This window comes from Oryzias latipes, chromosome 5 (genome assembly GCF_002234675.1).
Source record: "Oryzias latipes chromosome 5, ASM223467v1".
NCBI lineage: Eukaryota > Metazoa > Chordata > Actinopteri > Beloniformes > Adrianichthyidae > Oryzias > Oryzias latipes.
The window spans coordinates 7395231-7408132 of NC_019863.2; the positions used below are offsets into that span (position 1 = coordinate 7395231).

General features: G+C 37.8%; 1 protein-coding gene across 2 annotated transcripts in view; it reads left to right on the forward strand.

The window, feature by feature from the left end:
• LOC101175642 (caM kinase-like vesicle-associated protein) overlaps positions 1-12626 on the forward strand; it is a 31010-nt gene extending 18384 nt beyond the window's left edge. For both annotated transcript variants that reach the window (XM_023954832.1, XM_023954831.1), the window contains 8 exons: positions 2037-2111; positions 2224-2362; positions 2528-2648; positions 2787-2862; positions 2979-3115; positions 3215-3293; positions 5500-5587; positions 11246-12626. In XM_023954832.1, coding sequence (XP_023810600.1) covers positions 2037-2111; positions 2224-2362; positions 2528-2648; positions 2787-2862; positions 2979-3115; positions 3215-3293; positions 5500-5587; positions 11246-11560 — 1030 coding nt within the window. In that variant the 3' untranslated portion in view covers positions 11561-12626. The remainder of the gene's footprint in view (positions 1-2036; positions 2112-2223; positions 2363-2527; positions 2649-2786; positions 2863-2978; positions 3116-3214; positions 3294-5499; positions 5588-11245) is intronic.
• The last annotated feature ends 276 nt before the right edge of the window (positions 12627-12902 follow it).

Here is a 12902-nt window from a genome sequence, read left to right on the forward strand (position 1 = left end):
GATGGCAGTTCACAGTTTCAGGCTGTTCCACACTCTGTGATAGATAGATAGATAGAACAGATAATAGGAAACCAATACGGCGCAGATTTTTCTCCAAGCACTGAGCCACTGTCACCACCCCCCCATTTGTGCCCCGAGCAATTGCCCGTATTATCTGTACCCAAAACAGCTACTACTCACATCGCCCCACTATTTGAGAAGTACTGCCTTAAATGAGTGAATGGCAGATTACCAGAAGTTTAAAGCCTTATTTTCATGACATGCCACTGATAAAGTCACACATTGGGCAAATGCCTTAAGATAGGTAAAGAGAAGGATGTTGGGAAGCAGAGGCAGGCTTACTCTGAGAGCCAACAGTCACAACTCAGAGGTGAATTTCCAGTGAACTTCTGCAACTGTGTAGAAACTATGTTCCTGAATATGTTTTTTTTTTTATTTTAGCTAAAAACAGCATAATCATAATTAAAAGATCACTGGGAACACTTTGAATATAGATCAAAGATGATTGGAGTGGGTCTTTAATTAAATTAAATTTCCATTAACAACTAGAAAAGAAATTACAGTCTGCATCAATGGGATCTGCTGAGTACAGGTTCTGAAGAACCCCAACGTTATCATGAACTGGTTCATCTTTATGTCCAAAACTTAATAATTTGATTTCTACTCAATGCATTTTAGTGTCCAGATCTGATTAAGTATTTTAATAATTTAACTTAGTTATTAACTGCTAATTAACACTATAAACAAAATAGTGCTTCACTGTACATTGCTCAGCTATTAAACAATCAGTCATCAGATCTATTCAAAGTTTCCTGACTAGAACAAGGAAAATAAATGAAAATGTTGAAATGAAAACATCTGCTTGAGGCTCAGCAGTTAAATAAACAACTATCTATTTAAAAAGAGGAAATGTTAGTCAGGACATTGGAACCACTGACAAGTTTCTCCTGCAGCTCAAGCACAAACCCCACAGGAACCGCATTAGCGTGAAGATTTGCTTTCTAAGTGACAAAGATCTAATTTCCCTTTAATGACCGATTCATTTTTTCTGCTTTATAAAAACTGTTGTTTTTGGAATTATAGAAAATGTATGTTCATCATATGGTTGGTAAATCTGACTGCTTTGTCGTCTTCTTTTGGAATTGAAACTGTGTCCGCTCATTTGCATAATGATGCTAAAATTACATGTTCAGTTGTTGTTGCCAATCAAGCATAAATGTATAATATTTATGCAGACCATGAAGAATTGTTAATGGCACTGGGCACTCAAATTTGTACTCCCATGTGTTTTCCCATCGTCTTCTGTATTGTCCCAGGTTCAAGCTTAGTTAGTGACATGTCTGCGGCTGACCATGAAGGACAAACTGCTGTAGGACTCACTATGTTTCAGTCAAAGTTATATTTCAAATAATTACTAGAATGAAAATATTTAATCTTCCATAGTTGCATTTAGGATGATCTTTTTTTCATTTATGTTTTGTTTGATGGGTTAATTTTTTTTTACTTGGCACAATGTGACAATCCTTTCTTTGGAGTGTTTGAATAAAAGCCTTCAATAAATGCTCATCTGTCACCAGAAAATCTTTTGGTTTTTAAATCTTTTAGTATTTTTTTTTACGTTTTTTTAAAGTTATTTTGTATTTATTTATGTATTGTTTGTAAAAGTGCAGATAATTCAGTCAGCAGATACACCATGAGTACACAGGTTTGTGCATGTTTTTGTGAAATAAATACAGTAAATAGGCAGAAAACGTCCAAATCATTGGGGGAAATTGAGTTGTAAGTGAAGTCAACATCAACAACCCATAAAAAAGGATAATATAAATGAATATGTAGGCTATTGCCCTAAATGAGTGAATGTCAGATTACCAAATGTTTATAGCCTTATTTCCATGACATGCCACTGATAAAGTCACACATTAGCCAAATGCCTTAAGATGTTTTTTCTTAATGGTCTTGATTTGTTGCTGTTTATATGGTTCTGCTTAACATTCCTCCTATCAAGTTACTCCTGACTCTAATCTCTCTTTCAACAGGGTGAAGCATCAAAACATCCTTCAACTAGTTGATGCGTTTGAAACTAAGAAAGAGTACTTCATTTTCCTGGAGCTGTAAGTCACATTGAGTGGTGCTACTGTGCTGTTTCTCTGCTTTTTCATGTTTAGGAGTCACAAGCCTCATGTTGACCGTGTCATTAATGTGTTTGATGCAAACTGTTGTCAGAGCTACAGGAAGGGAGGTCTTTGACTGGATCCTAGACCAAGGTTACTACTCAGAGAGGGACACCAGCAACGTCATGAGGCAGGTGTTGGAGGCTGTAGCATACCTACACTCCCTGAAGATCGTCCACAGAAACCTAAAGGTACACTGTGCTACTGACACCTAGTGAAAAACAGCTATACTTCACCAACATTGAAAAAAGTAAATGTGTGGCTAACTTTGAAAGAAATAGGAAAAGAGTGGAAATAGTGCATCCGTAAAATGGAATCCCATTGACTTGTTGAAATAAATTGTTTCACATGTGCAGCTGGAGAACCTGGTTTATTTCAATCGGTTGAAGCACTCCAAAGTTGTTATCAGTGACTTCCAGCTTGCAAAGCTTGAAAATGGACTAATTAAGGATCCATGTGGGACTCCAGAGTATCTTGGTGAGCAACACAAAACTTTGCCTCCTTTAAAAATGCTTTTTAGTCAATCAAAGGACATTACACTTGGAAAGAAAGCAGAACATGTGAAATTTCATTTGACATTATAACACAGAAAAGCTGAAATGTTTCTATGCACAGCCCCTGAGATGGTTGGACGACAGAGATATGGAAGACCTGTGGACTGCTGGGCCATAGGCGTCATCATGTATATACTGTACGTGCTTCTTAACATCATCTCTAGTCTTTTTCTTTATTTTTATAACAAAAGAATGAAGGATTTACTCAAATACAAAACACATTCCCACATGTTGCTGCATCTAACCTCAACAGTTTGTCTGGGAACCCTCCATTCTATGATGACTCTGAAGAAGAGGACTCCGACAATCGAGACAAGAACCTTTTCTTAAAGATATTATCGGGAGACTATGAATTTGATTCCCCATACTGGGATGATATTTCCGATTCTGGTAAGAGATTGTAATTTCCATTCCATTGATTTGTCTGTGGTGCAAAAAAAAGAAAAAAGGAAAAATCTTCACTTGTCCCCTTCTTTTTGTGTTTTAAAGCCAAAACCCTGGTGGCATCTTTGATGGAAGTGGACCAAGACCAGCGGCTGACTGCACAGGAGGCTATAGCCCATGAGTGGTGAGGATTTTATTAGATTCATTTTAGCTTGGCAAGTCACTGAGGAAGAACTCCCTTTCAACAGGATATGACCCTCAGCAGATTCAGAGAAAGCAGTGATCTGTGGAAATTAGTTGGAGGATAATTTCAGATTTTGGATAAAAGTTAATTGCATAGGTGACTCAGGGTGACTTAAAGAAGCCCTGTAACTTTACTAAAAAGAAAAAAAAAACGAAAAAGGAATTTATTTGAGAGGGATGCTTGTTCCTGAAGCTAAACTTTGAGCAGGCTCCATTAGAGAGAAGCCTGACAGATGAAGGTTCAACCTCCCACTCCGTTTTTGGTACAATAAAGAATGACAGAGACGCCTGCAGTCCAAGAGAGAAGAGTTCTCTCTGAGACTATAACACTACAGAAACTTTATAAAAGACAGAAACTCGATCAGCAAGTGGCATGATGGGTAAAAATGAAAAAAACAGAGGGACTTAAAATCTCGCTCAGCTAAACTACGTTTGAGATTTCTGCTAAAAAATATAAATCATGTCTGATAAGTAAATATAACTAAGCTGTATTTTGATAAAAGCTATGTTTGTGATAGAGGAAGCACATATTAACGTCTGCTCCATCATCAATTTTCAAACGGCCGGCACTTCCGTGGATTTAAAATTATGCACGTTTACATACTTTTCATTAGAAGTGGCTGCTTGAATGCTCATTGCAGAGGGCAGTGTGAATGTAGCTTTACGCAGTCGAACACCGCTTCATGCCACATGTTAGCCTACACTAGCATTCACAAAAACTCACAATCTTGTCTGGAACTCGGGCTGACGTTTTGACAGAGTGCAGTGTACCTCTCAAAGTCACTTCATCATCAGTAAGCACAATCAAAATTAATCTATAAAGCGACCCGGATTATAAGGTACACTGTTGTTTTAAAAAAAAAAAATTGGATCTTAAATGCACCTTATTGAGTGGAAAAAACTACATACTTTTTCCAATGTTATTCATAGAAAACTACTTTTTTTTAGAATTCTGATCTCAATTTTTTGAGATTCTATAGATCTTGTTATTTTTTTGACAACAATGACTGATTAGACTTTCTGAGTCTTTAGGATCTTCACATTTCCCACACTTTGGTCATTCAAGGTTTCAAGATCACACCTTTTTTCCTCTGACGTGCACAACACCAAGTCCCAAGCCGTAAATCTCAAATCACTGCAGGAAAAGTCAGTGTTAACGCATTAGTCACAACAACATCAAGTCTCTGCTTTGGAGTCTGGGTGCAGACATGTAAAATGAAGGTGTTAAAAAATGTTGTCAAATCAACTTTATGAGGAAGGAAATGTCAACTGAAAGTCAAAGGAAAACAGCTCAACAAAGGAACAAGTCTTTTTCCGTTTCCAGCCTGGATGCTGATAACAAAGCTTAGTTTGCTCTTCCTCTTTTCCTCGACTAATGATGAATTATAATAAAGTAACAACTTTGCAGAAGGGACTCTTATCACACATCATTGCAGACTAATTAAAAACTCTCTGAATCACAGAAGCTGCATCAATGCAAGACTGCCTTAAAGTGCCCGTCTTTGAATTACAGTAAACCAATGAGCTGCTCTCTTCTTACTGCTGATCTTTTTTTTTATAGAAAGTCAACAGAAGTCCCATTCGTTATGTCTCCATCACTTCTTCATTCCACACACTGCTGTTAGGCACAGAAGTGGATGTTCTTTCAAATCTGTCGCACTTTAGTGGAAGATCTTGTGACAGCGGTGAAATAAATGTGTGCATCGTTGAGCCAAACACAGCTGCCATCAGACTTGTTTTGAGCTTTCAGCTCAGAGACGCAACGTGTGAATTACAAAAGAGGGGGCAGAAGCTCAAAATGATCTGCTTTGAGTGAGTCTGCTACAACATTTGAACATTTTATTGAATAGTGAGGCCAGTGCACTGTTTGATCTAATCTTGATGTTTGGAGGTAAAAGTTGCTGGTCTGTGAAAAAGAGACACAAGTGACTGAAACCCACAGATTTAAGGGAAAAAATAATTAACTTTACCCAAAAAATTCATGATCAGCAAACAAACCAAGACTTAACACTTGGAAAATACAGATAAATTCCTTTTTTTTCACTAATTTTTTTGTTAGAATAACCAAAAACTTGCAAATTTCTTGGAGCTGTTTTAATTCTGATTCAAGGTTGATTAACTAAGTGCTACTCTGTTCTTTCCCCAAGGATTTCTGGAAATGCTGCTTCAGACAAAAACATCAAAGACGGCGTCTGTGCACAGATTGAGAAGAACTTTGCTAAAGCCAAGTGGAAGGTAAAATCATATTTCAACTGTAGGTTATGTATGGGATAATGCCCCCAAAAGGTGTCCATGATCAGAAATTAATGAACGAAAGGAAAGAGGGGGCCCAAGCTAAAGCCTTATTGTGCATGTCCCAAACCCGGACAAATCCAGAGGGTTGTGTCAGGAAGGGCATCCAACGTAAAATCTTTGCCCTACCAAATATGCAAATCAGACATATGAAATCCAGACCAGATCAGTTGGGTTAACAAAGACGCCATTGGTGCTGTTCACCGACAGGCTGGGGGTGGACTACCGGTGGTCGAAGAAGGAGAGGAGGAAGGCACATTTGAAGTTGAGAGAGAAGAAGAAAGTCATGAGTGTTGGAATGAGAGTAGGGACTTTGAATGTTGGAACTATGACAGGAAAAGGTAGAGAGTTACCGTAGTTGACATGATGCAGAGGGGGGCATTAAAGAGGATGAAGAGTAGAAAGGCTCTTGGTCCTGATGATATACATGTGGAGGTATGGAAGTGCCTACAGACATGGCAGTGGAGATTTTGACTGGATTGTTTAACAGGATCTGAGGTGGTGAGAAGATGCTCGAGGAATGGAGGAGAAGTGTGATGGTGGCAATTTCTAAGAACAGGAGAGATGTGCAGAGTTGTGGCAACTACAGAGGAATAAAGCTGATGAGCCATACTTCAATGTATGGCTAGACGTCATTGAAGCTAGACTAGGAGCAGAAGTGAACATTTGTGAGCAGCAGTATAGTTTGATGCCAAGAAAGAGAACGACAGATACTATATTTGCTTTAAGGATGTTGATAGAGAAGCACAGAGAAGGTCAGAGAGAGCTACACTGCGTCTTTGTACATCTGGAGAAAACTCACGACAGAGAGGAACTGTGATATTGTATGAAGGGAAAGGAATGAAGGTTATCTGCAGAAAGACGAAGTTCATGTGTGTGAATGAGAGGAACTCAAGTGGAAGAGTGAGGTTACTGGGACAAAAGATGGAGGATTTGAAGTATCTGGGATCAACAGTCCAGTGTGGAAAAGAAGTGAAAAAGCGAGTGCAGGCAGGTTGTGGAGAAAAGTGTCAGGTGTGATGGAAGAGTTTCTGCTCAGATAAAAGGAAAGGTGTAGAAAACTGCAGTGAGAACAGCCATGCTGTTGGGTCTAGAGGTAGTAGAGGAAAAGACAGGAAGCAGGGCTGGAGGTAGCAAAGAAGAAGATGCTGAGGTTCTCTTCAGGAGTGACCAGGATGGATATGAGGACATCAGAGGGACAGCACTTTGGAGATAAAGTCAGAGGCCAGACTGAGATGGTTGGGACATGTCCAGAGGAGAGATAGTGAATCTATTGGTAGAAGGAAGCTGAGTCTAGAGCTTCCAGGCAAGAGGTCTAGAGGACGACCCAAGAGGAGGTTTGTGGATGCAGTGAAGGAGGACATGAAGGTAATTGGTGTTTGAGTAGAGCAGAGGTCAGCAACGTTTATGATATGAAGTGCCAGTTCGAAATTTTCTCTTGAGCAATTGTGCCATCAAAAACTATGATGAAAACACCCCAAAAAAGAAAAATACAAAAAATTTCTAACATATATGAAATAGCATTTAATTCACAAATAACTGGTCAAATAGCTTTTTAAAAACATATTTTGGCATCAAATCAACTCATTAGGTGTCAACAATACGTCCCGGGGTCACAGGCGTAAACATTGAGTCCCAAAACATTGATGAAAAAGGTGCAAGTCCGTCAAAATTGGTTCTTATTGAGAGGATAACAGCTAGGCCAACTCAGAGCTAAAGTAGGCAAACTGTCTGCAGTTGCTGCAGTAAAAAAGATCAAATGAACCCAGAAAAACCCATTGGGACATCGGTGTAACAGAAAAATATCAAAAATTGACTCTGTGGTCCACTTGGTTTGTGGTAAAATGCACATCATTTTATGTTTATGAAAAAAATGTCTCTTATTTCTTATGCGCTAAAAATAAATAGAATCAGAATACCGAACTTTCTTTCTTTTTTTATATTTCTTTCATTTTTTTTTCCAACTACCACTGTGGTCGACTACCAGTCAGCCTACTTAATCTCAGATTTAGCTATGATTTTTGTTATTTTTCATCCATTATCTGAACTCAGTATATCCTATCCTACAACCTTCATCCCCAGAAAGCTGAAATTGTTGATAATATTTAATGTTGTTATCATACTGTTGCTGTGAGTTTAGTTCAATCTGTCAGTGTTTTTCATCATGTTCTGTCCTCTATCAGTCACTCCATGATCATGTTAATTATGCACAGCTGCTTTCATTTCTGTTAATTGTCCTCACTGAGTAGAAGCATCTTCAGTTTTTTAGTTCTAAATTGTCAGGTCATCTGCTTTTTGTTTCTCCACGGATTGTGTCCTGTTTAAATTTATTCATCAAATGTTTATGTTTCTGCCACTAAGCCAGGTTTCCTGCATTTTGCTCCTACGCCTCCAGTTCCTGACCGCTGTATCCAATGTGACTCTTGTTCTATGTTGGGATTCACAGCTAAATTCTCTTTTGCATCGTGTCCTCTAAACACAAGAATTTGTTGGGACTGGAAAGTTTTTAATATAAAAAGATGGTGAAACTGAATGATACATTGATTGATATGAGCGACGATAATTTATGAGCCCACTGTCTTCTGAAGATAAAAACGATAATGATTTATTTTTTAATTAACAATTTTTTGGCAAAAATTGATCTGACGCAATGCATTGTGGTCTATATTCACCGATCTAGTGAGCATCGATGCACACTGGTTTTTCGCAGAGACTTCTGAGATATTTCTAGGACACTCCATTTGGGAATTGTAGATTCGGACAGCACCACAAAGTGGCGAACGCACATGCGAAAAATGCAGTGAAATGTTCCTTTAGTGCCCTCTCCAATCAGAAGCTGTGAATTGAAAGCTAACTTCAGCGTTGTTACATACATGAAGTCTACTTTGGTGAGCCATTATTCTTTTCCTTATTACTGAATCTAATCCCAAACACTTGTGCAGCAGAAAATAATATCATATGTGCTTTAAATCTCTCTCTCTTTTTTTTTCTAACAGACCTTAAAGATATCAAACTTTTTACCAATATTTTGTCTGAAGGATTCACAGATAACACACAAGCCTGTTGGTTTAGTGTAATGTCAGCAGATAAACCTTACAGATTCTTTTACATTTTCAAGAGATCCTCAGCCAAATTCGCAAATCTGACTGAATAAAAAATAATCTATACTAAAAAATAAAAAATAAAATTATTATTTATTTTTCAAATTATTAAAAATGAAAATTTCTTCAGCCAAAGAGACAAAATCGAGGGTAAAAAGAGCTGATTCAGCTCCTGAGCCTCTGTAGCAGACACCAAGTTAGATAAATATGGCGATTTGATTGGTTAGAATCCAGACCAATCAGCAGGCTGATTGATGGCAGCTTTGTTAGCTAAAATGAAACTGAAAATTTTTGAAATAAAAAAAAAGAAAAAAATGTTTTTGAAAGCAAAAAAAATGGGAAAGCAAAAAAAAAATCTTGAAAAAAAAGTTTTTGAAAGCAAAAAGAAAAAATTGAAACCAAATATTTAATATTTTCATTTGCAACTTTAAAGGTTTTATTTGCAATGTGGCGGCATAAATATCACTTTATAGCTTTTCGCTTGCCATATAAAAAGTCTAAGCAAACGTGCGTCGACCAGAATTTCAGGCTTCCGTGTCACTGCTGATCGCGCATGGCCCCGCAAGTTTTGAAGTCCGCTGAAAGTTCAACCGGTGGAACATTTTGACGCTGAATCGCAGCATCGCAGCACTGTGACCGATCAGGGACTCGGATTTGGTAGAAATGTGTGGGTGAAGTCCGCTTGAAAACCCAGAAGTACCAACCGTTGTAAACATGTAAGCATGATCACGAAGGACAAATTAATAATTGTGGCTGGTCGGATTAATGTGACACCAAGACTGACATTTATAGGAACAGAGCTGTGAAAACTGAAATCCTGGAGCTGGGTGTGTGTGATTTGCACTGCTTGGACATTTGCTCTGAGCCTCTACCTATTTGTAAGTGGCGGATGAGTGCTAGTAAACAGTTATGACACAAAAGAAGACAAACCCGCTACCTGCATGTCTGGTCTGGTGTCTACACCACTAACTGAATGCGCGTTCATGAAAGCGCGTGGAGCGTGTCATTGAACGCACCACACGCGGACGGTGTGAACGCAGCATAAGCAACGTAAGACGCGTTTTCAGCTGAGTTCAAATAAAACTTTCAGGCAAAGAAACACTTGGACCCTTGTTTTTTAATCAGAGAACATGACAATAGTTATAGACTGAAAATGAGGTGAACACCAAAAAATAAAAAATGAACGTGTTCATTTTGTCTGAAATTATTTAATCGCGATCAACGGGATAATTTGACACCCCTAGAGATATACACAGACAGACACCGCTCCTTGTCAGTGCCAGGCTAAAAACATTTGGTGGTAGCTCCTCCCACACGCATCTGGGGCGTCAAGCTTATGAACACATTTTTGACAGGCTGCAAGCAGAGAATTAGCTGAACTCAGCAAATTATATTTTTAACCATTTTGACAAGACAACAAAAAACAATATGAGCTGTCAAATTTGCCCTCATGTGATTTGTTCATGTGATTGTTCTCTGTTTTTAAGCTCGTAAAGTAGATCAGAGGTCATCCTGCCGGTTCAGTTTTCCACATTTCTTGCATTTTTCTGCAAATCCTGTTAATGAAGTTTGTTACGGTGTCGTCATCAACTTATTTGTTTACCTTGAGCACATTCTTTTGTGCTCATCTTAGATGAACTCGCATTCGTTTACAGATGTAGGACCATGGCGTCTCATTTGTGAAGGGACATATTCCCATATTAACAGCAATATTTTTGGTCATTTAGCCTGATTAAGCAGAAAAAAACAGGTTTCATTTTAGTAAATCAACTTTTTGTGAGGATTCTGTATCTTTGTGGTGTTATTTTTTCATGTTGTGTTTTCCTTAACAGTCTCATCAGGTTCGGGTTGATCGTCCTCAGCTTGTCTTCATTTAGTTAAGGACCCTCAGTATATATACACGTGTCGGGTTTTCAGTTCCTCTGTGTCATCTGCTCTGTTGTGTCACTTTTTGTTGTTGTTGTGTTCCATGAGTTTTGTCTCATGGAAAATAAAGCTAAGTCTCCTGCATTGTTTCAGTTTAGCGTCTCCTGCATTGGTTTGCATTTAGACTCTTGAGACCTGTTGGTTCCGTCATCTCTGCTGGAATGCCCCAGAGATCAAGATATTGAATTTGCAAACTAAATGTTTACTTTAAAAAACTAAATATTTAGTTTACGAACTAAATTTTTAGTTTGTAAATGTAAAATTTATGAATACATTAAAAATAAAAAGTGAAAATATGCATTTAAAAACTGAAAGATGTTTTTATCCCTCCTTAAAAAGGTTAAATAACCCAAACTATATAGGAGACGTGTTAGGACTATGTTATCTTATGGTGACTAACATGTCAAAGCATACTCATAAAAGCACTGAGTCACATTCAGTTGATGTATTTAACTTCAATAAATGTTAGCAAAAAACCTTTGACATTGTTTCATTCAATTGCTTACATTTATAGTAAGAAAGCTTTGATTAGTAAATTTTCATTTTCTCTCTTGTTTGTAATCTTTTTTCACAGAAAGCTGTAAGAGTGACCACCCTGATGAAAAGGCTTAGAGCACCTGACCAGGGTGAGTCTGGGGCCGCCGCCGCTGCTGCTGGAGGCACCACAGCCGACGCCGGCGCCCCTGCCGGGGCTTCTGCTCCTTCTGCAGGAACGAGCGATGGTGCGGCTTCTTGCATCAAAGCTGTTCTAAAGGGAAAGACTACTGACCCCCAGCCTGCAGCGCCTGCAGCACCGGCCCTCCCCATTGCGGCCCGACCGGACGAGCAACAGCAGACGCGGTGCAATGGAGACGCTCCTCAAATGCTGCCACAAAGAAAAGAGGACTAGGATACAATAAAGAACAAGACCTCTGCCAACCAATAAGCACATTTTCAGCCACCAATTATATCACAAATGACACAATACACTTCACTTTTTGTCATCTGTAAGATTTATAGTGTTGTCCCCTGTGTGTGTTTTTGTTATTTTGTGTACAGCTCCCTTTGAAACTTGTGGCAAAGTAGCTTTTCTGTAGTTTTCCTTCTCAAATGTGTAAAAAGGCCAGCAATTCATTGCCCATGGTGTGGTTTTGTGAAAGCTTATTCATTAAGTTGTTTTACACATAGGATGAGTTTTTCTCAATTAGCTGCTACTTTTTAGCTTTAAAATTGACAATTCTGAGTTTTTTTCTTGCGACCTAAAATTTTAAGTTGAGTGATTAGGTTGAAACATTACTTTGGTGCATCCTTAAATAATCAAGGCACTATAGGCAAAGTTTTTGCAAATTTAAACACGTACTCCAACAAGAAATAGAGTTATAAGAAACTACAACATTGTATGCTACTAGGAGTTAAGCAAAAGTGAGTATAGCATTTTAAAGATGCTAATATTAGAGTTTTGCTGTGCTGAATGGAAAATATTTTTGAGGAAAATTACTCAATTTCGTTCAAAAAAATTGTCCAGTATGAAGGCGAGTTTGTTTCATTTGGGGAGTTATGTTTCAGTTCAACACAACTTAAAATTTTAACACAGCAAGGCCGTATATTTTTAAGTTAAAGTGCCTTATTAACATTTGTTGCAATCATGTTTTCACACCAGGTCATAAATGTTTTAACCACTTAGTAGATCTTTTTTAAGGTTGCAGCTGGCAATTTGAATTTTGTGTTTCGTTCTCTTTTAAACATTAGAAAAAAGAATAGGTTTGGCGTATTTTATGTGACGTCTCTGTGGCTGTAAAACGTGTTGAATAAATTAAGAGTTTATTGCTGAGCTCACATATTGTATGTAAGAGTGTGTATTTGGAATATTTGTGTAAACGTGTGTATTTTTTATTGTTCGTGTACAAAGCAACATTTAGCTGAGCTAAAAAAATTGCTGCTCTGCTTGTGAATAAATAAAATAAGCAATAGAGGTATTGCTCTGATTTTTCTTTTTAATCTAGTGAAATCCCTTTTTCCCAAAATGCCATCAAACAGATTTTATGTTTGATATGTATGTTGTAGCAAATTGCATAACATTTTTGACTAAAAAGAGGGGAAAAAACAAATTTCTTCTTATAATCACTGTCAGATTAGAAAGTCAGCCTTGGACGTATAATATTTAAATCTTTAACATTTAAATATTTAAATGTATGGTGTATGCATGTCTTCTCAAGACTTCTTAAAAATTGCTAAGAGGTCTAGTAACACAA